Below are 22,090 nucleotides of genomic sequence, written 5' to 3'. Positions count from 1 at the left end.
CCGGGAAAGCTATCGTTGCACTCAGGCTGCTTCTGATAAGAAGCATTACCCCACCACCCCTTCTATCTAACCTATCCTTCCTAAATACATTATACAAGCCATACTGAAACTCATCATCCCCAATTTCCGGGTAGCACCACGTCTCTGTAAGCCCTATTATGTCCGCGTTACTTGTTTTAACCAGCAGTTCGAATTCGCTCATTTTATTGACGACACTTCTAACGTTACTGTATAAACAATTAAGATTTACTGTTCTTGTATATTTAACAACCCTAACACAACCGTTGAAGTTTTTTAGGCTCTCTTCCCTGATATTAGCTACCCGCTCACGTGAAATGTCTTTGCCCCCAGAACATCTAGATAATACGTCAGTTGGGGTAACAGATAAGAACTCTTAAGGTATATGCAAGAATTACATTGACCAATATTATCAGATAAATGCATGTCAGTATTACCCACATCCCCACCCCCTAACTAGCAGTTTCCCCGAACCTTTAAGGTATCCTCAATAATACTGGCCAAAACTTTTGCACCACCTTTGTTTAAGTATATCCCGTCTCTACAAAACAAATTCCTTCTACCTACAAGTGTGGGCCATGCTGATTGAAATTTACCCTCTAAAGCCTTGCAGATTCCTTCAAGTCTTGAGTTAATCCACAAGGCTCTTAACATATAATCCCTCCTATCGTATCTGGGCAGAATTGCAGACACATAGACATTATGGCCTAGCTCGCGACATTTCCTCAGCATGGTCCTGTATTTTTCCGACAAATCGTCAGATCATGTACATTTAATATCATTTGTCCCCACATGAATAATAATATTTTCTTTACCCCCTTTAAAATCTGACAATCTGTTGGTGACATCATCAGTAGTTGCTCCCGGCAGACGTACCCTGGTTCTGCTCCACCTATCTTTATTACAAAAAATATTCCCCGTTTCCCTGACAATGGAGTCTCCTAATAAAACAATGTCCTTTTTAATCAGAGTAGTTTGCCCTTGGTTTTTCTGTTTTGAGGCTCGAATCAGGTGTGCATCACTTGGTAGATTGCTGGAGTTTTGAGTCCCTGACGAGCTCCCAGATGCATTATTTTCGAGGGCAAGCACTCGTTTTTTCAGGGACTCAAATTGTTCCATCAGTGCACCAAATTGTAATTTAAGATCAGTGCACTCCTTACATCGATCACAAAGAAAAGAATCCCCAGGTGAGGTAGGATTAGTCACCAGGTCGACCTTGGAAAACATTCCACAGGTTCCATAATGAATTAAATCATGACTCACCCGTAAATCGCCATCTGCTATTTCCGTGTGAGTCACGATACCCTGTGGAATTTTATAGTTATATTTATAGGCATTTAGAAATTGATTAAAGATAATCGATCTTTTGTAGGTGAACGGGTGATAGCTGTTATAATGTAGAAGATACCAGTGTTTATAGGTTTTCAATAGATGTTAAATTGGATTTTATTCGCATCACGAGTAAGCATGAAATTTAGAAAATTTAATGACTTTGTATCCGTATCCTCCCTTTCTAATGTAAATTTGAGTCTAGAATGAATATTATTAAACGAATGTAAAATGTCTTGGATAGTACTACTATCAGTAATAACTAGGTAAAAAAAAAAAAAAAAAAAAAAAGTAATAACTAGAACATCGTCTAAATACCTCCCATAATATGTGATACGGGGTCGAAAAGGCATCAAATGTATTATGCTCAATCGTTGAGATATAGATCTCCGATATTAAGCCGCTCAGGCTCAATCCCATTGGCAAACCAAAAATTTGTTTGTACACTTTGTCTTGAAAGGTGATATGGTTGGCCTCAACTAACAGTTTAATTAAGTGAAAAATTTCCTTAATAGGAAGCTTCGTATAATTAATTGGTATCGAGTTATTATTTAACAAATCTTAAATAATATCTAATGTGTATTCAATGTTTACATTCATATATAATGAGGTAACATCTAGTGAGAATAAATTGTCATTGTTGCCAAGTCTACAGTCCTTAAGGTTATTAAATAATGTATCGTAGTTCTTAATCCCAAATTGTATCGCCTGTCTAAAGGGTTTTATAATGCTATATACGTGTGTCACCAAGGGTGAAAATGCCGAGTTTCTGTAGGAAACAATAGGCCGAATAGGAAATCCAGTCTTGTGTAATTTTACCTGACCGAAAAGTGCAGGAATATTGTATGTTATGCCTTCAATTCCTTTCACTGAGCCATACTAATGTAGTCGTTTTTTCGATACATTTTTTCGATAATATTTTATCATATTGATTGACCAAATTGGTAAATAGTGCCTGGTCTACTTCAAGATAACTGGAGGTATCTGAAACAACTGAATCTAACTTATTAATATAATCAGGTTTATCAATTACCACTGTATCTCCTTTATCTGCCCACTGTATCATAATGTCACAAAGGGGGTTAGGTAGGCGAAGGCAGATTACGAGAAATCTTTGTCAAGGGATGCAAAGAAAAACAGCAAAGAGTTCTTTACTTATGTAAACTCTAGAAGGAAGGGGATGAATCAGATTGGTCACTTGATATCAACGGTTCAACTGTTGATGATCTTGCTCAGGTAGCTAACAAACTAAATGAATATTTTGCATTGACATTCACGCACGAGGAGTTATTCAGCGAGGGGATTGAATGCCAGAGGTGTATTCATCTCTGGCAGTAAGCTAGATAATCTTGCAATAACTGAGAGTAAAGTGGAGGAGAAATTGTTGAAGATAAACACAAGAAAGGCACCTGGGGTGAATGGGATCTATCCTCGATAGCATCAGCAAACATTCTTGCACCCTTTCTATTTAAGTGTATCCCATCCCTGTAGAAACAGTCTCTCCTGTTAACAAGTACAGACCAGGCTGAAAAAAATTCTACCCCTTGAGCCTTGCACAATCTTTCCAGGGCCGAATTGATCGACAGGGCTCTCATCATATATTCCCTCCTATTGTGTCTGGGCAGAACCTTGTCACCAGTCTTCAGCTGCTGGTTTAGGCTGATTGGATTTTTGTGATGCAATACATGGGTCTTGCATTTATCTAGGCCAAATTGCATCCTGATGTCAGTGCTGAACTCTTTGTTGATCTGAAGTAGCTGTTGGAGTTGATTCTCAGTTGCCGTATAGAGGTCATGCTGATTTGATGTCATCCGAGTACATCGGGTGAGAGATGATGTGCAGGATCTTCTTTCTCCTCCTCCTCCACCCTTCTTTTAGGGTATATCTATAGTTGTTATTATTGAGCATGGAGGACAGTGATTTGAGTACTAGCCAGAATCATAGTGGGCTCAGGGAATCTCCCAGGAAGATTCCCCTTCAGATGGGGATTGGCTTAGTCGTAATGTTTTCGACGCTTCACAGTGATCTTCCATTTCACCATGGAAGTGCATGTGTTGGTTTGATTTTGTAGATCTTCAATGTCTCTATTAGCCAGCTATGGAGAATGGAGTCAAAGGCCTTTCAACAGTTGATGCAAGCCATTCATAGGTTGCAGTGCTTCTTGTAGGCTTTCCCCATAACTGCAGCACTAGTGGTCAATTGCTCCTTGAATCTTTTTCTTATCTGCTTACAGTCCTTCTGCTGCTTGGTCATGATGTTCTGATATCTTCTTAGTTATGCAGCTGGTTAGGATCATTGTTGTGTGAATAAGTGAATCCTTGAGTCAGCAACTCTGGGATTGTGTAAGGGTGTCATATTATCTATGTGAACAGCTCCTCAATGTGCCTGTGTATACAGCTGAACTTCTTGTACCAGTAGTTGTGGATGTTGTTTATCTCTAGGGTTCACCACTTGTGGGACTTTCTGATGAACTATTATATTTCTCCCCCTAAATCTCCCATTCTAAAATCCCTAGTTTGTCTTTGGTTTTCTTCCGTTCTAGGTCTATCTGGGGGACACAGCCATTATGGCTAACTTCGCTGTTCCACACATTGCCCCAGAATTCCTTGAGGAAGTTCTGGTAAGGGGTCCATTGCCTTCCTACTCCTCTTGTCTGATTTTCCTGTAGAAGGCTGTTTGGTTTTCATCAAATATCTGGTTGTTTGGTTTCCCTCTAGGCACTCTCCCTGCATCGGCAAAAATTTTGCTGAGTGCTGGGAGATTTTGCTTGAAAGTGTAAAGCTATTCTTCACCCTTCTGTTTATAAGTCTCGTGTTTGCTGTGCATGTTATCTTTCTTCAGGATGGTCTTTACTTTTCTGATCAGCTTCTTACTTCTGTTACCCAGTTGATACCGGGTCAGTTGGACTATCTTCACTCTTAGTTCTATCTTCTGCTGTAGCCTTCTTTCCCAAGCTGGGGGGTTCCTTGTCTTTGCATTTTGTTTTCCTGTTGGTCTCTACTTTCCCCTTCTGTCCAGGATGAACAGAAGAGAAACTGGAGACAGTTTCTCTTCTGAAACTGGTGCCACTTTCTTCACTGTCTTCCTTGGAAGACTGTCTCTGACTTTTCAAACCGATCTGTCTGCCTAAGGCCTAAATGTGATTGACTCTTGCACCACACTCCATGCAGTATGTTCAGTATTTCTTTCCATCTTCATCCAGCTATGGAGGTGAACCTCTTTAGCTTTTGCATCCAGTGCTGGGTGGTAATGTTGGAGTGACTCTAGATACTAGTCCCTACCTCAGCCATCACTTCGACTCTGGGGGAGGTAGGTCCATTGAAGTGAGTTTTGCAATTTTTCCCCTCCTCACTCACAGTTCCCCCCCCCCCAGTAGGATTCAAACTGTCAGGTCTGTCACTTTCTTTGTTCAGTGTTGTAACAACTGGTCTAATCACACCTCCTTTTATGTCCTTCCTAATCTTTTTCTCATACGTTTTCTGGAGTTTGCTGATGTTGGTCACTTTGTTAATCAGTTGTTCACGGACCACACCGTTCTTATGGTACAGTCCCCACACAACTTATGGGTAGAGGTCTCTAGTTCAGCCTGAGGTTCTTACTTGTAATATGGTATACTTTCTGTGATCAACTGGTATTTCCTTGCTAGCTTCTGATATATTATCCTGGCAGCTTGGTTGTGCCTGCGATTATTATTATTAGTATTAAACATAGTAGTGACAAATGATGATGATGTAGAGAAATCAAGCTTATACAGCATCAGCAAAAAAAAAAAAAAAAAATTTCCCAATTCACCTGTCCATTTCAGAACAGTAGATGGAAGTTTGGCTAACAATCAACCACACTTTGAGTGAAAGCAAATTTCCACATATCTGACCTGCAACCATCCTTAGTTTGAATATATTCCCCCTCGTGTATGTAGTCTGAGAAAAGCAAGCGTTCCATCAACATTGAGCTTACTTGATTCATTCAAGGCCTTAATCACCTCTGTATCAATCTCAAATCTATTTTGAGATTGATATAGAAGTGATTAAGTGATTGATTGGATTGATATTGGATTAAATGGACTGCAATCTTGACATATAACCATTCTTTTTTACTAGCCTAACTAGTAAAAAAGTACAGTTATATGTTGAGATTGCAGCATACTTGCTAACATGCTGCTGCTGCATTAAGAAAATATAGTAGCTTGCTGAAAGCAACTAGTACAATAGACTGTTGAAATAACTGCACATTCAGATTGGATGTTTACATACAGTGCAATGTCTTGCAGTGCAGAAAAAAAGAAAACGACAAGTCACCTGATTAATGTATTTGTTTACGTTCGCAATTTTCAAAGTGAATTCTATACTGATATCATGGATTATATCACTGTTTTACATTTATTTTAAATTAAAAACCCCTCACTATGGCTCCTAAAGTTAATAAACCTCATACAGAGAAAAGAAGAAAAACATTAAAGCTTAGTGACAAACTTGATATAATCCAAACTATTACATTAGGGTCACCCCAAAAGTTAATTTATGGATATCGTGTCTGTAAATTGCAAGTGTTCTTTGGTCGATTTGCCTGCTTTCTGGACAAAAACCTTGCTATCTATGCCTGAGACTGACTAAGTCAGCAACGGAGTGCAAAAAGCCCATAAAGGTTCTTCGCATCATCGATGGGATATGAACCCAGGCCTTTTCCTCCTGGTATGGAGAGGATGGTGATGATACCACTGTGCTATTGCGCAGACTGAACATGATATAATAAAGAAAATAGAACAGGATGTAAGCAAGAGTGTATTAATGGCAGAATGCCATTAATACATTCCTTCATCAACATGTTTGTTTTTTATGTGCAGTTAATAAAGCTGCATTATTAATCTCTATTTCTAATTTGGCCTCATTATTTCTGCATTAAATACATTAAAAATAAAACTCTATAGATAACGGAAAAACTGAAATAACGGCATTTTGAATCCCATTTTGAATCCATTATTTTTGAAATAATGGCATTTTGAATGCCATTATTTCAAAAATCTACTGTGTAAAGGAAAAGGCACTTGCTGTTTATTAATTTTAAAGATGAAATTCAAAGTGGGAATTCCAACAAGAATTTCATGTACCAAATTGTTGTGAATTACACAAAATCACACGAGGGATCACTAACTAGGTATCTTTTTGTGATATTTATTTGGTGAAACTTTCAGGATGTTGGATTTTCATTAAAAATTTGAATTTTTTTTTTACTTCAGTTTGTGCCAACAGGTTAAATCATCAACTATGCTGATAGGTTTTAAATAGTAGCTGCTTAGATAAGATAGGTAATATTAGTTAAAATGTCAAATAACATTAAGGAAACTAAATATAACTTAATTTAATGCTGATGTAAATAAATTTATTCTTAATTAAATCATTGAAATATAGTTTATCATATTTAGTTTATTTAGTTTTTAACCAGGTAGTGGTTACACCCCAATTTGGGACAACAAAGGTTGCACTACTCCTTTCTAGTGATCAACTTTGTTTTTTATTTATGGAAAAAGTTTTTGGATTTTTTTAAGTTCTGCTTACAGTATACCGGTATATCATTATTTATTAATTGAGTTATGTAAATAAAAAAAATAAAAACTTAGATGTTAATTTATCTAGGTTTTTATTTTTTTAATAAAAAAGAAAATATTTCAAAAATTGTTTATTTACATGTTATTTTTTAAAAAAAACCAAAAATATTAATTCTACTGAAGGAAAAAAAAAACTACAGCTATAAAATATAGATATGAAATGAATAGTTTCTTCCACTTTCCAGCACAGAATGGTTGAGTGTGAAATTCCAGTTTTGCATATGCTCATATATTTTTGCTTACATATTATGTATGAATGCGTAATATAAACAGCAACTTTTATTAAAAGTTGCTGTTTATATTTCACTGTGTATAATTCTGCTTAAAGTTAAGAAAAAACAGCGCAACCATAAAATTAAAACATTAAACAATTAAGCACTTCAATTTTAGAATTGATAAAATAATTCAGTGTGAAATTTCAATTTATGTATGTGCACATACACCGATCAGCCAAAACATTATGACCACCTACCTAATATGATGTTGGTCCTCCACGTGCAGCTAAAACAGCTCATACCCAGTGAGGCATGGACGCTTCAAGATTTCTAAATGTGTCTTGTGATATCTGGTACCAACACATAAGAAGCTGGAGATCCTTTAACTCCTGTAAGGTCTGTGGTTGAGACACCGCAGTGTTGCTGTTCCAACACAAACCACAGATGCTCGATGGGATTGACTGGGGAATTTGGAGGCCAGGGCAATATCTGGAGGTCTTCCTCATGTTCCATGAACCAGTTTTGACCAATCCGGGCGGTGTGGCATGGCGCATTATCCGCTGAAAGATGGTACCACTGCCAGAAGGGAAGACTGTTGCCATGAAAGGGTGTACCTGGTCAGCAGTGATGTTTGATAGGTGGTAGATATCAGAGTGCCTGGCATGGATGGCTGGACCCAGGGTATCCCAGCAGAACATCGCCCAAAGCATGATGCCGCCGCCACTGGCTTGTTTTTGTCCCATAGTGCATCCAGGTGCCATCACTTCCCAGGTAAACGACGCACACATACCCATCCGTCCAAATGGTGCAACAGGAAATGTGATTTATCAGACCAGACGACCTTCCAATCATTCAAGGTCCAGTTTCAATGCTCGTGTGCCCATTGTAGATGCTGTTGCTGGTGAACCATGGTTAGCATGAGCACTCAGAGTGACCTGCGGCTACACAGTCCCATTTTCAGCAGGGTTCTATGGACTGTGTGTTGCAACACATTACTTCTGCCACCATCATTCCAATTACTGGCTAGTTGCACCACAGTCGCCCTTCTGTTGCCACGTGCCATCCGGGAGAGCCTTCGCTCACCTCGAGTGTCGATGATCTGTGGTCGTCAGTGACCTTGCCAGCAGTTCGTGGGTTTCCCCTCCTCGGACCAATCTCGGTAGGTACTAACCACAGCTGACCATGAACACCCCACCAGCCATGCCGTTTCGAATATGCTCTGACCTAGTTGTCTGGCAATTACAATTTGGCCTTTGTCAAATTCACTTAAGTCTGCTGCCTTTCCCATCTGAAGAACAAGAGTAACAATTGAGGGGCAGGAAAAATAACCTGAGTTAAATTAGGTCTATGTAGGAAGGTAGAGAAAGTATTTGTCATTAATCTTCAAATAAAAAAATGCACAAAACTTTCTCTCGTGATAGGTCCAGTGTGACCAATCTGAAGTTGAATAATACTTTAAAACTAGTTTTTGTTGTTTTCTTCATCTAATGTTTCTTTCCTTCTGCTTTTTATAAATTACAAATTTCCAAGTCTAGCAACTTTTATTATTACCGATAAATTTCTATTTTATGTATTATTACCTTATCTGTTATAATATTTTTAAAAATGAATTATTGTGTAAAACAGAATATTTGTTATTCATATTTTATTAATATTAATTTACTGATGATTTATTTATAATAGGATAATTGTTATAAGGAAGCTAAAGTGCTATTTCGTAGAAGAGGAAGTGATCCATTGCCTAAAAAGAAGGTATGTCCTTTTAACAGAGTTTAGTTGAATGAATTAGAAGTACATTGGAAATTGATTTTTGTCTAATGCATGATGTGCTCTCATTTAGTTGATATAAATTCTCATTTAGTAAAAATGAGAACAAAAAGGATCCTACTATCTAAAATAAATTATGACAAAGAGCAGGAGTAGAAGAAATTATTATCCATATAGACACCATGTTCATCTCTTAGAACAGGTGCAGAGAAGAGCAATCAAATTAGCCAAGAACACAAAGGGATAGTCTTACCACAAAAGACTTCAATTCTGCAAATTGCACTGCTTGGAAACTGTTCACTTGTGAGAAGGTTTAATTGAAGTGTTTCAGACAATGCACACGAGATGATATAAACTTAAATCGAAAAAGAATGGTTGCAGGATAGATGTGCAAAATTTCCTTTTAGCCAGAGAGTGATTGTTGGAACAATTTACCATCTGGTTTTGTGGAAGTGGGTGAATGAATTTAAGGAAGAATTGGATATATTATTAGAGGGGATGGACAGATAAGGTGGTATAGTGTTTTTTTTTTTTTTTTGCTGATACTGTATAAGCTTGCTTCCTTGCATCATTTCCAACTCTGCTACTACTACTAATAATAATAATAATAGTTTCGGAAAATAACACTGTTCTGTTTTATTTTCTGTCCTGTTCTGTTCTGTCTTTTCTGTGTGAGGACACTGTTTGTTCATCCAGTGGCAAAGCTTGGGCTTATGCTCACTTTAGAGATGACGGACATTATCTACAAATTGACCTATAGTTACTAATATTATTTTGAATGGAATAACATCACCAAGGAGGTGAATCCATTTTTCATTAAACGATCAAAAGCACTGTTGCGATTGGTTTTTTCAGAGCTATTTGGCTCCATTAACAGACATCAGGTAGCCTCAACTAGCAACCTTGTCTCAAATGATGAATAGATTATTGAAGTCAATAAAGTAGCTGAACAGTGTGTGTGGAAGAATAATTGAAAATACAAATTTTGTTACATGTACACTCAGTGATCACTGAAATATGGCCACCTACTTAATACTGTGTCAGGCTACTGTTCACATGGATAATAGCCACTGTTCACTCAGGCATCAATTCCACTAGATGTCTGAAAAAATGACTAATCAGTAGAGGTCTACAACCATGCTGCCTGCAAGACTTTACAGTGTTGGAATAGACGACAGTTGCATGTCCATACACCCCACTTCATGCTTCAAAACATACCCTAGGTATTCAATTGGATTGAAGGCAGGTGAGTTTGAGGCTAATCAAGATAGATGATATCTTCATCTACCTTGATTAGCCTCAACTGATAGATCTTCATCTATCAGTTAAACATTGGTCCACACACATGGGGTTCTAGTCCTTGCCGGAAAAACATGCCCGATATTATACAATGATCGCTACCTGCGTGAATGATGGGCACCATGCACAATGGATCCATGGAGTTGTGTTGCTTATGCCACACACGTAAGTGTCTGTCATCGTGTTGCACCAGGTATTTGGACTCATCTGACCAGCATACTCATTTCCATTTCTCCAGTGTCCAACCAGCATGTTGTTGACACCACAGCATTTGCCATCAGTGATGATCAGTTGTGAGGAGAGGGTGAGTAAACTTAATGATGATGCCAGATATAAACTTGAAAAAGGATGACTGCAGGAACAATATCCAAAATTACAATATGCCACCTTGTCATTTGGGAAATTGTTCTTGCATTCCCCATATTGTTTTGTGATGTCAACTGTCCCACAGTAACTTTTCATTGAATTCGTATGTGCTGCACTCTTCATTCACCACAAACATCCTTTGTGGTGAATAATCCTTTATTGAAAGTGAAAAAACCTTCCATAATCCTTTACAGTTCTGTTGGCAAGAGATGGTTTGACCTGTTAAATGCCATTCTTTGTACACATTAACTGCAGTGGGCCGTGAGCAACTGATGAGATGTGCTGTTTCCAGTATGGAAGCACCTGAAGCATGAGCTAACAAAATCATGCCCCTTTGAAACCCCATCCCATAACTGCTACTTTGTCACTTTGACTTGCATAACCAGATGCAAATTACCACTGTTCTAACATACAAAGGTGGACTAGAACTATGCAGTCTAGTCCATTACAGATGGGGTGGTCATAATTCAGTTATCACTGAGTCTATAATATAACTCCTATTACTGGGCCAAATGCAACATTTTAGATTAGGCTATTTGTTGTCTGATGATGGAGCAAAATAGCTTCATAAGTGGTCACAGCAGTTCTTTGGAATTTTCAATGAACAATAGATTGAATCCTTTGTGATGCTATTTGATTAAAATAACACGCCAATTATTTCACAAATTTCCATTTTGGGAAATTTGCGAAATAATGAGTACTTTAGGCTTAGGCTGTGGAGTATAATCTGCTTTTAATTTCTTAAAGAATTACAGATTATTCTCAGATGTTTTGTGGTACTTCCTTTACTTCTTCAGTGAATTCCTGTAATGCTCCTTATGACACCATCCGATGGTATCATGAGAACACCATCTGGTAGTATCATATGATGTCATGTCACGTCATAGACTAGTGTTCTGTGATATACAAAAGTGGCAAATTGGGTTTTTTTTTTTAAATAGTAATTTGTTTTATTCGGTGTTTTTTTTTTTTCCCTTATATTACATATAACTAGAGAAAAAATTTCTCTCTCTCTTTTTTTTTTTTTTTTCTGAAAATGAAATTCTGTGATAAAAGTGCAGCTATGGTTAAAATAAATTTTTTTTAATTAAAAAAAGAACCTACATGAAAATTGAATATAGAAGTTATTATATGATTAAGATTTTTTACTTTCATAATGCATCTAGTAGCATTAGCTAAGAAAAAAAAAAAAATCTCTGTTGTTATCTTGTTTGTAAGCTACTAAGTTAAAATGTATAATAAGTTGAAGATGTTATAAATATTTTATTTACTTATATTTTTATATTTAATTCTGAAGTTATTAATATAATTTTTTTATGCTTATAGTCAGGTTTTGTGGTGGCTGCATGGTGCATGCAGTCACCATGTTGCTGGCTTCAAATCTTGCTGTATAAAAAGCAGCCTGCACAGCTATTTAGATTAAAAAATAAAATTTTAAAAAATATTTTATTTTAATTTGATAATGGGCATAGTATTGTTGATCAAGAAAACAAAATTAACATGAAGTATTCATGTTAATTTATTTAGTATTTAATAATTTATTAATTTATCTATATGATATAGGTGTGAAAACACCATAGACAACCCTTAAAGGAAAAAACTATGATAGTAGTGTAAAGGGCATCATTTCAACTGTATCTCATATTGTGCTCATCCTTCATGAGTTACCATGTATTGCACTACCTCTCATAAGTAATGCTTCACTAATAGGCACCATTTCAAGGCTTGTTGGCCTTTCATCGGTGGGTGGGTGGGCAGGCACCCTGGTATTGCAAACGTGACAACCCAGTTGTGAAGATAATCCCACAATATGAGAGATTCCAAAAGGTGTATGCGATAATGTTTAACTAAGACTCAATGCAACTGGGCATAACATTTTAAGAGTTATAATTATCTATATATTATCTTCACAACTGAGTTGTCACGTTTGCAATACCAAGGTGCCAGCCCTCCCACTGATGAAAAGCCAACAAGCCTTGAAATAGTGCCGTCTGGGTGGTGGTGCCCAGTGAGAATAAGTAACAATAGTCTTCTCTATTAGTGAAGCATTACTTATTCGAGGTAGTGCAATACAATATAACTCATTGTGAAGGATGAGCACAATATGAGATACAGTTGAAACGATGTCCTTTACACTACTATCGTAATTTTTTTTCCTTTAGTGAGTTGTATATGGTGTTTTTACACCTATATTATATTATAATAAATTTAAGGAAGAATTGGACAAATTATTAGAGGGTATGGACAGGTGAGTTGGACAGTTTTTTGGTGCTGTATAATCTTGCTTCATTGTGTCATTTACCGCTAATAATACTAAGCCACGCATGCATGCATGTATATATAAATTTCATTTATGTAAAATTAATGCACATTAATCATAAATAAAGGATGGGCTCCTCATTTATCAGAATGGACCCATCCTCGTAAAGGGCGGCCATTAGGAGAAGCCATGTTTAGTCTAAAGACACTCATTATTATTAATCCGTAAGGTATCATCTAGTTCAAGTATGGAATTCTTACTTGTCCTGAATGAATAGACAATACTGTATGACGTTGGCCTTTCCATTCCTTCCTTGCTTGCAAAAGTCACATGAGGCCTTGAATGGTTTGAGCAGGCTCAATGCTAACGGGATACTTCCACTTGCTCAGACTAAGAACCTGAGGGGGCATAGATTCAAATTGAAGAAAGACAGTTGTAGAATAGATGTGTGGAAGTTTGCCTTTAGCCAGCGGGTAGTTGATTGCTGGAACAGACTTCCATCTGTTGTTGTGGAAGTTGATGACTTAATTAAATTTAAGGCTGAACTAGACTAGACAAACATTTGGAGTGACCAGATGGGCGAAATGGGAAGGTTTTTTTTTGGCTAATGCTTTAGTTGAGGCATATGACACTTTCTTGTGTTGTATGCCTCAACTAATGCACTGATGAGACTGTCATAAAATGGATGTGAGTCATAAACTTAAGTATGAATCAGGAAGTCAGTTATGTATGAGTGAAGTCTCATACATCATGTACTTTGAGATCTTACTGTATTTATCCTTATTACTTCTTTCATTGTTCTTTCAAAAATTAATATGGTATTGCATATGGTTTGAGTAATTTCACAATTATTTTTTAGGGTAAAAGTCGTGCAAAGTCTTCATGTCCTGTTATCAGACGCCTGCGTGTTCGAGGAGATTGGTCTGATACTGGTCCTAGTGCAAGGCCAGAAAGTGAGTCAAGAGGTATGGATAGTCCTTATATATATTCTGTTATTGTCACCCCACACACACAAAACGCTTTTTTCTTTCTCTCTTCACATACAAAATGAAATAAATATGAACACCTACATACTGATCTGTTGACCTTCTCTTGATCAAAAAATAGTCTTTATCAGCTCTTGCACAGGCTCTGTTGGATGACAATGCTGCTTGTATAATAGCTTACAGCATTGCCTACTAAATGCCCCATTATGTAGATGGTGATGAAACTGTATCTCAGACAGTACATATCACCATTACAGTCAATACACTGTTGAACTAACATAAAGAAACAAATTATACTTCAGATAGCCCTTTTGATTTCTGTACTGATATCTTGTAATGTTACACTCGATTGCAGCAGCAGAAATTATCTAAACAAGGGCAGAGTCTGCAGAACATTTCTGGAACCTTTTCTGTGTGTTATTAACCTGTGATTTCATGTATTATCTTGCTGAAAAAATTTCATCACCATTGGAGAACAGCAGGAATGTTAATGGATGCACATGGTCAGAAGGCCCTGCTTGATAGTACAGTAGACTGTCGAAATAATGGCACATTGAAATTGGATGTATATATACAGTGCAGATGTCTTGTAGCGCCAAAAAAAAAAAAGGGGAAACGGCAAGTCACGTGATTACTATATAAGTTTTCCATTTCGAAAGTGAATTCTGTACTGATATCATGGATTATAACACTGTTTTACATTTATCTTAAATTAAAAGCCCCTCACTATGGCTCCTAAAGTTAATAAACCTCATATAGAGAAGAAACAATGAAAACATTAAAGCTTAGTGACAAACTTGATATAATCCAAACTATTACATTAGGGTAACCCAGAATGTTATTTCCTATACCCATATGAATATATACCCATGTGTATTATGGCTGTAAATTGCGTGTGTTCTCTGCTCGATTTGCCAGTTTTGCTGGACAAAAACCCCAGTTTTTTTGGGGGGGGGGAACCTTGCTATCTATGCCTGAGACCCACTAACTCAGCCACGGAGTGAGAAAAACCCATAAAAGTTCCTCACGTTATCGACGGGATTCGAACCCAGGCCTTTTCCACTTGGTGTGGGGAGAACGGTGACAATACCACTGTGGTACACACGCAGACTAAACTTGATTATAATAAAGAAAATAGAATGGGGCTGCAAGTAGGATTGTATTAATGGCAGAATATAATACATTGGATCGTCAACATGTTTGTTTTTTATGTGCAGTTAATAAAATTGCATTCGTAATTTCTCTATTTCTTATTTGGCCTCATTATTTCTGCATCAAATACATTAAAAATAAAACTTTTTAGAAAAAGGAAAAATCGAAATAACGGCACCTTGAATCCCCGAAGGTGCCATTATTTCGAAAGTCTACTGTATTATGGATTTTCAATCTTTTTATTAGGAGTTTGGATTTAATTTTCATCAGAGACTGGGGGAACTCTTAAAAGCCCTTTCATTTACAGCTTAAGCTAGCTGATTTCAGCCAGAAAGAGTTTGTGCATTAGTTTTTTTTCTCTGTGAGTTGTTCTTCGATTTTGAGCCTGCACAACAACAAAACTGGCCTGTGAGCACAAACACATGTACCGACATAAACCATGAACTGTTATATGAATTGAAATACTATTATATGCTACCTTTAGTTAAATGGTAAACTAATTTACACACAATTAGAACACACAGTAGCAAGTGTGTGTTCCCCCTTAACCTGCCAGGTTCAAATCAGATGATTACTTGTTAGTTGGCACTACTTGCACATGTCTAAAATGATGGCATATTTACATGTTTGTATAGAAAAAAAAATTAACATTTAATTTTCAACTGTACAAATATATTATCCAAATAAGCATTTTATTACGTGTTAAAGTAACTTCTTATTGCTTCTTAATTAAGTTATGCCTATCTCTCTCATTCACATTATAACTTTCAGAATAATAGCAAATAATATCTGTAACAAAACTAATCGTTATGCTTTTTAGGTGCATTAGCAAATGTGCATAATGTGATTGTTGTCTTTGTCATGTCTACCCACACATAATAAATTAGTTCCTACTGGATGGATTTTCTCAAAACTTTATATTTGGATCATATAGAAAGATTTATCAAGCCATCTTAAATTTCATTAAAATAAGATAAATTATTATTTTTTGTTCATTTGCATATAATAACTTGACTCCTAATGGATGGATTTTCATGAAATTTTACGTGGTTCTTTTAGAATGATTTATCAAGCATTTCCAAATTTCATTAAAATTAGGCTAATAGAAATCCAACAATTATTATTTTTTTATGCATATCACTTCGGCTATCCATGGTGCAAAAGTTTTTGCCAGTATTATTGAGGATACTTTAAAGGTTCAGGGAAATTGCTGGTTAGGGGGGATGTGGGTAATACTGACACGCGTTTATCTGATAATATTGGTCAAAGTAACTCTTGCACATACCTTAAGAGTTCTTATCTGTTACCCCAACTGGACGTATTATCTAGATGTTCTGGGGGCAAAGACATTTCACGTGAGCGGGTAGCTAATATCAGGGAAGAGAGCCTAAAAAACTTCAACGGTTGTGTTAGGGTTGTTAAATATACAAGAACAGTAAATCTTAATTGTTTATACAGTAACGTTAGAAGTGTCGTCAATAAAATGAGCGAATTCGAACTGCTGGTTAAAACAAGTAACGCGGACATAATAGGGCTTACAGAGACGTGGTGCTACCCGGAAATTGGGGATGATGAGTTTCAGTATGGCTTGTATAATGTATTTAGGAAGGATAGGTTAGATAGAAGGGGTGGTGGGGTAATGCTTCTTATCAGAAGCAGCCTGAGTGCAACGATAGCTTTCCCGGATTCAGACGTTTCACGTGCTAGTATAGAATCTGTATGGTGTGAGATAGTTGGAAACAAAGGTATAATGCGAGTAGGAGTAATCTACAGACCAGGTGATTGTGAAGATTATGACGAAAGCCTCTACATGCAAATGGAATGGGCAAATAAGCATCAATGTCTTATTATGGTTGATTTCAATTTGCCTCTAATTGATTGGTGTAAATGGGAAGGAAAGTCGACATGGGGAACAAAATTTTTAAATCAACTAGATGACTGTTATTTGTATCAACATGTCAGGGAAAGTACTAGAGAAAAGAATATCCTAGACCTCATCATCACCCATGAATCAGATGACATAACAGGACTGACAGTAGAGGAACCAGTAGCAGGAAGTGATCACGGAGTTCTATGGTGGATGATGATGAGAGAAGTAGCAGAGGTAAAAGGCAAAGGAATGGGTTTTAATTTCAGAAAAGGAAATTATGATGCCTTAAGGTACTACATGGCCTCTATTAACTGGGTAGATATCGCTCAGAGAATGAACACATTTGAACTGTGGTATGCTTTTAAAACATTAATCACAGATGCCTTGAATGCATATATACCATTAAAAAAATACTCCACGAGGAGGGTTCCAAGTTGGATGAATAGTGAAGTTGCCACATTACTTGAGCAGAAAAAGGTGGAATGGAAAGGTTACAGAGCAATAAAAAGTACTGAAGCCTATAACAGCTACAAGATGATCTGTAATAGAGCCACAGAAAAGGTTCGACAGGCAAAGGCAGTTTATGAGAAATCACTAGCAAACAGAGCAAAGAGAGGGAGGGGATAAGGAATTCTTCACATATATAAATGCAAAGAGCAGGAAAAACCAGATTGGACTTTTACGTAAGGGAAAGGGGATAGTATTAAATACACCAGCTGCCGTTGCAGATGAACTCAACAGTTATTTTGCATCGATATTTGCAAAAGAAAAACGTTTTGTGGCAATGGGAAATTGTGTGGAGCGAAGTTGAAAAATATGTAATTAATGATATTGAAATTTCGCAAGATTATTTAATGAAAAAACTTTCGAGCCTACAGGCCAGTAAGGCTCCTGGAGTTGATGGAATATACCCTATAATCTTAAGGGAGGTGGCAAGTGAGTGCATTGAACCATTGAGGCTAATTATGTGAGCATCACTAGACTCTGGGGAGATTCCCTTGGATTGGAAAAGTGCCAATGTATCTTCCATACATAAAGGTGGCTATAAGAGTGAAGTGGGAAATTATCGACATGTCAGTCTGACTTCAGTGGTAGGGAAAATCATGGAGGCAATGATCAAGAATGGAATTCAGGATCATTTGGATCGAATTGAAATTCTCAAGGATACTCAGCATGGTTTTGTAAAGGGAAAATCATGTTTAATAAATCTGGTTCGCTATTTTGAAAGAGTCACTCACGAGCTGGATTTAGGGAATAATTCCAACATTGTTTATTTAGATTTCAGCAAAGCTTTTGACTCAGTCCCACATGAGCGGTTGCTTTATAAGCTGGAACAGGTTGGAATCACTGGGAAAATCCTTAGATGGATAGTAGGATGGCTTCAGGGCAGGAGGCAGAGGGTTGTGATAAATAGTTATTCCTCAGATTGGGTTGATGTAAGAAGTGGGGTTCCCCAAGGATCAGTATTAGGACCTCTGTTGTTTTTAATTTTCATAAACGACATTGATGAATGGATAGAGGGCGTGATGTCTAAATTTGCAGATGATGTTAAAATTGGTAGAGTGGTTAATGATCACTGTCAAGCTGAGCTTCTTCAGAGAGACCTAGATAGACTTCAGGAATGGTCAGAAAAATGGCAGCTATGCTTTAATCCAACAAAGTGTAAGGTATTACACCTGGGAAACAGTAATCCCAAAATAACTTATTCACTTGGTGGAGTTCAACTAAACCCAGTACTGGAGGAAAGGGACTTGGGTGTTACGATACGGTCAGACATGAAATTCTCTGAGCATTGTAAACAGGTTGCAAGGAAGGCCCATGGTGTCCTATCGATGATCTATCGAACTTTTGCAAGTAGAGATAGGGACGTGATAATCCCATTATATAAGGCTTATGTTAGACCACACTTGGAATACTGTGTTCAAGTATGGAGACCACACCTAAAGAAAGATATCGAGCTTTTGATACTGTTGCACATGGAAGACTGCTGCACAAATTGGAGCAGTGTGGTATTGGTGGCAAATTGTTGCTATGGATAAAGGGATGGTTGAGTGGCAGAAGACAGAGAGTGGTAATCAATGGATACTGCTCATTGTGGACTAATGTTATTAGTGGAGTCACTCAGGGTTCAGTGTCGGGTCCATTGTTGTTTTCTGTATTTATAAATAATATTGATGATGGTGTATCAAGCTTAATGTCCAAGTTTGCAGACAATACAAAGGTTGGCAGGGTTGTCAAGGACACTACTGACACTATGCTGCTGCAACAGGATCTGGAAAGGTTGAGCAGATGGGCTGAGAGGTGGAAAATAAAGTTTAACATCGACAAATGTAAAGTACTACATATGAGAAACAGCAACCCCAGAGCAATGTATCAACTCTGTTGTACTACACTGACAGTGGTAGAGAATGAAAAGGACCTGGGGGTGGTTGTGCAGGCAGATCTGAAGTTCTCTGAGTAGTGCAGACGGGCTGCAAGAGTAGCTCATGGTGTCTTATCAATTATATACAGGAATTTTTCTAGCAGGGATAAGGAGGTGATTATTCCCTTGTATAAGGCAATGGTCAGGCTGCACCTTGAGTACTGTGTACAGGTCTGGAGGCCTCATTTCAAGAAGGATGTAGAGCTGCTGGAACGAGTACAGAGAAGGGCAGCAAGGTTAGTGAATGGAACAAAGGGTTGCTCTTATGAAGAAAGGCTTAAGTTTTGCAAACTAGTGTCTGGAGATTAGGCACCGGCGAGGTGATCTGATAGAGGTGTACAAAGCCTTGAATGGCTTGAGCATGCTCAATGGTGATGTGATACTGCCACTTGCTCAGAATAATCACCTGAGAGGGCATAAATTCAAATTGAGGAAAGACAGATGTATTATAGTTGTGTGGAAATTTGCCTTTAGCCCGCGGGTGGTTGGTTGGTGGAACAGACTTCCATCCCTTGTTGTCGAAGTTGATCGGCGCCTCCGTAGCCAGGTGGGAAGGAGCAGCAGTGCGTAGCACACGCTTCTTGATTAGACCGGGGTTCGAGCCCGTCACCACCAAATACGGAGGATGCGGAAAGGTCAGGGAATGACCACCGCATATTCCCGGAGCAATATGGCCTTAGTTGCTAATGCTCCTAAAAACCAAACAACAAACCAAACAACAGTCGAAGTTGATAGCCTAAATAAATTTAAGGCTCAGCTGGACAGGTATTTTGAACGAACGGAGGGTGAAGTGGAAGTTTTTTTTTTTTTTTTTTGGCTGATGCTACATAAGCTTTCTTTCTTGCATCATATGCCTCTGCTAATGCTAGCTTCTTGAAAGGGCGCAAAGACGGGTCACTCGCCTGGTGAGATCGGCAAAAGGGCATCCTTATGAAGAAAGACTTCGAATATGTGGGTTGCAGAGTTTGGAAACTAGACAACTTAGAGGAGATTTGATTGAGGTGTTTAAGGCTCTGAGAGGCATCAGTAAAATGAATGAGGACGAAATTTTCAAGATTATAAATGATGCTAGAACTAGGGGACATAAATTCAAGTTACAGGGGGAAATGTTTAGATTGGACTGCAGGAAGTTTTATTTTAGCCAGCGGGTTATAAATTACTGGAATAAGTTGCCTTCATGGGTGGTAGAGGCCGACAGTTTGGGGAAATTCAAAGGTCATCTGGTAGTACCTTTGGGTCAGGGAAGCGCATAGGATGATAGGTTTAATTTCTTTTTTATTTTTTTTATTAATTATTATTATTTATTTATATATATATATTTTTTTTCTTATCATTGTTTTGTTTGGGTTTTGTTTTTTTTTTTTTTTTTGCCCGGTGCAGCATAAGCCATAAGCTTTCTCGCACCATGCGGCCAATACTAATACTAAACAGTATATTATACTTGAAGTGGCACCCCCGTAGCCAGGTGGGCAGGAGCAGCAATGTGTTGCACACACTTCTTGATTAGAACAGGGGTTTGAGCCCGTGACCAGCAAATATAGAGGATGCGGAAAGGTCAGGGAATGACCACCACATCCCCCCCTCCGAGCAATATGGCCTCAGTTGCTAATGCTCCTAAAAACAAAATAACAAAAAAAAATATATATATATATATATACATGAAGCATTGGATATTACCTTTGTTGCCACATGCTGGTGGGAGGGATGTGCAAAAACAAAATATTCTTTTTTTTTTTTTTTTTTTTTATAAATCAAATTTTTACTGTTTGCTAATATTCTTGAAATGTAACACAGTGTATACATTAACTTTTAACTTTTTGACATTAATTATAAGCAGAAAGTCAGACATAGAAACAGTATGGAGTCTCCAGGAGTCTTCCAATGCTACAGTTTCTGATGCTTAAATATTTTCCTTTTAACATTTTTTTGTTTTTTTAAAAGATCCGTTACACACCGTAAAAGAGTTAAAGGACTTACACTTTTCTTCGTGGCAATTGTTTGTATAAAAGGAACATTTAATCTATATATACTGTGTGTGTGTGTGTGTGTGTGTGTGTGTGTGTGTGTGTGTGTGTGTGTGTGTGTGTGTATATATATATATATATATATATATATATATATAGGCAAATGTTTATATTCAGTGTATAGGGAAGGAATGCTGAACTATCAATTGTAATTACCATGGAAAAATTGAGAAGGCCTGTAAGGAGAAGGAGATAACCCGAAATAAATTGATTAACATAAAAATAATAATGATGATAACAATGTTACCTAAAGTAGTGGGTCCTAGGGCTTTAACTACTTCTTCAAAGGGTTGGCAGCCAAAACTGTAGGAGCCACCACAATAAGCAGGGTCACTGTTTCTGTTATGATCTATATGTGCGAAATGTATAAATCATAGCCGACCCAACAGAGACCGAAAAGAAAGGAATAAAATTAACTTTCAAACGAAAAAAAAAAAAAAATTTAGCTAAAATAATGCCAATAAAATTTTATTAAAGCAAAAAGAATAAAAATTTGAAATCAAAAAAGACCAATACATTACAAAAATTAAAAAAGTAACTGTAGATTACAGGATAAAGTCAGGTTAAAACCAACTTACTGTGTGTTTGGACCGGAATTGGTGAAATAGCTTCATGTGGTGTTTACAGAGCAACATTCGACACCCAAGAAAGAAAGCCGATAGATCTCAGTCCAGAATGTTTATATCAGTTGAAGTAACCACGTGTGAGGGTGGAAGAAGTGGAGTAATCAAAATGAACCGTCCTGTGTTACGGGGAAGTAGGTAAATAAACAAATAA

At 37.3% G+C, this 22,090-nt stretch overlaps 1 protein-coding gene across 3 annotated transcripts in view; it reads left to right on the top strand.

Annotated features, from left to right (window-relative positions):
- Positions 1–22,090, top strand: part of LOC150091388 (DDB1- and CUL4-associated factor 6-like) — a 405,008-nt gene that overhangs the window by 167,215 nt on the left and 215,703 nt on the right. For 2 of the 3 annotated variants that reach the window (XM_090375305.1, XM_090375299.1), the window contains exons 9-10: positions 8,851–8,919; positions 13,719–13,824. In XM_090375305.1, coding sequence (XP_090231431.1) covers positions 8,851–8,919; positions 13,719–13,824 — 175 coding nt within the window. The remainder of the gene's footprint in view (positions 1–8,850; positions 8,920–13,718; positions 13,825–22,090) is intronic. The other variant, XM_090375313.1, reaches the window with a different exon arrangement.

Source organism: Mastigoproctus giganteus, chromosome 1, assembly GCF_048544385.1.
Source record: "Mastigoproctus giganteus isolate SK-2022 chromosome 1, ASM4854438v1, whole genome shotgun sequence".
NCBI classification, from domain to species: Eukaryota; Metazoa; Arthropoda; class Arachnida; order Uropygi; family Thelyphonidae; genus Mastigoproctus; species Mastigoproctus giganteus.
This window is presented reverse-complemented; position numbering and strand designations above follow the sequence as displayed.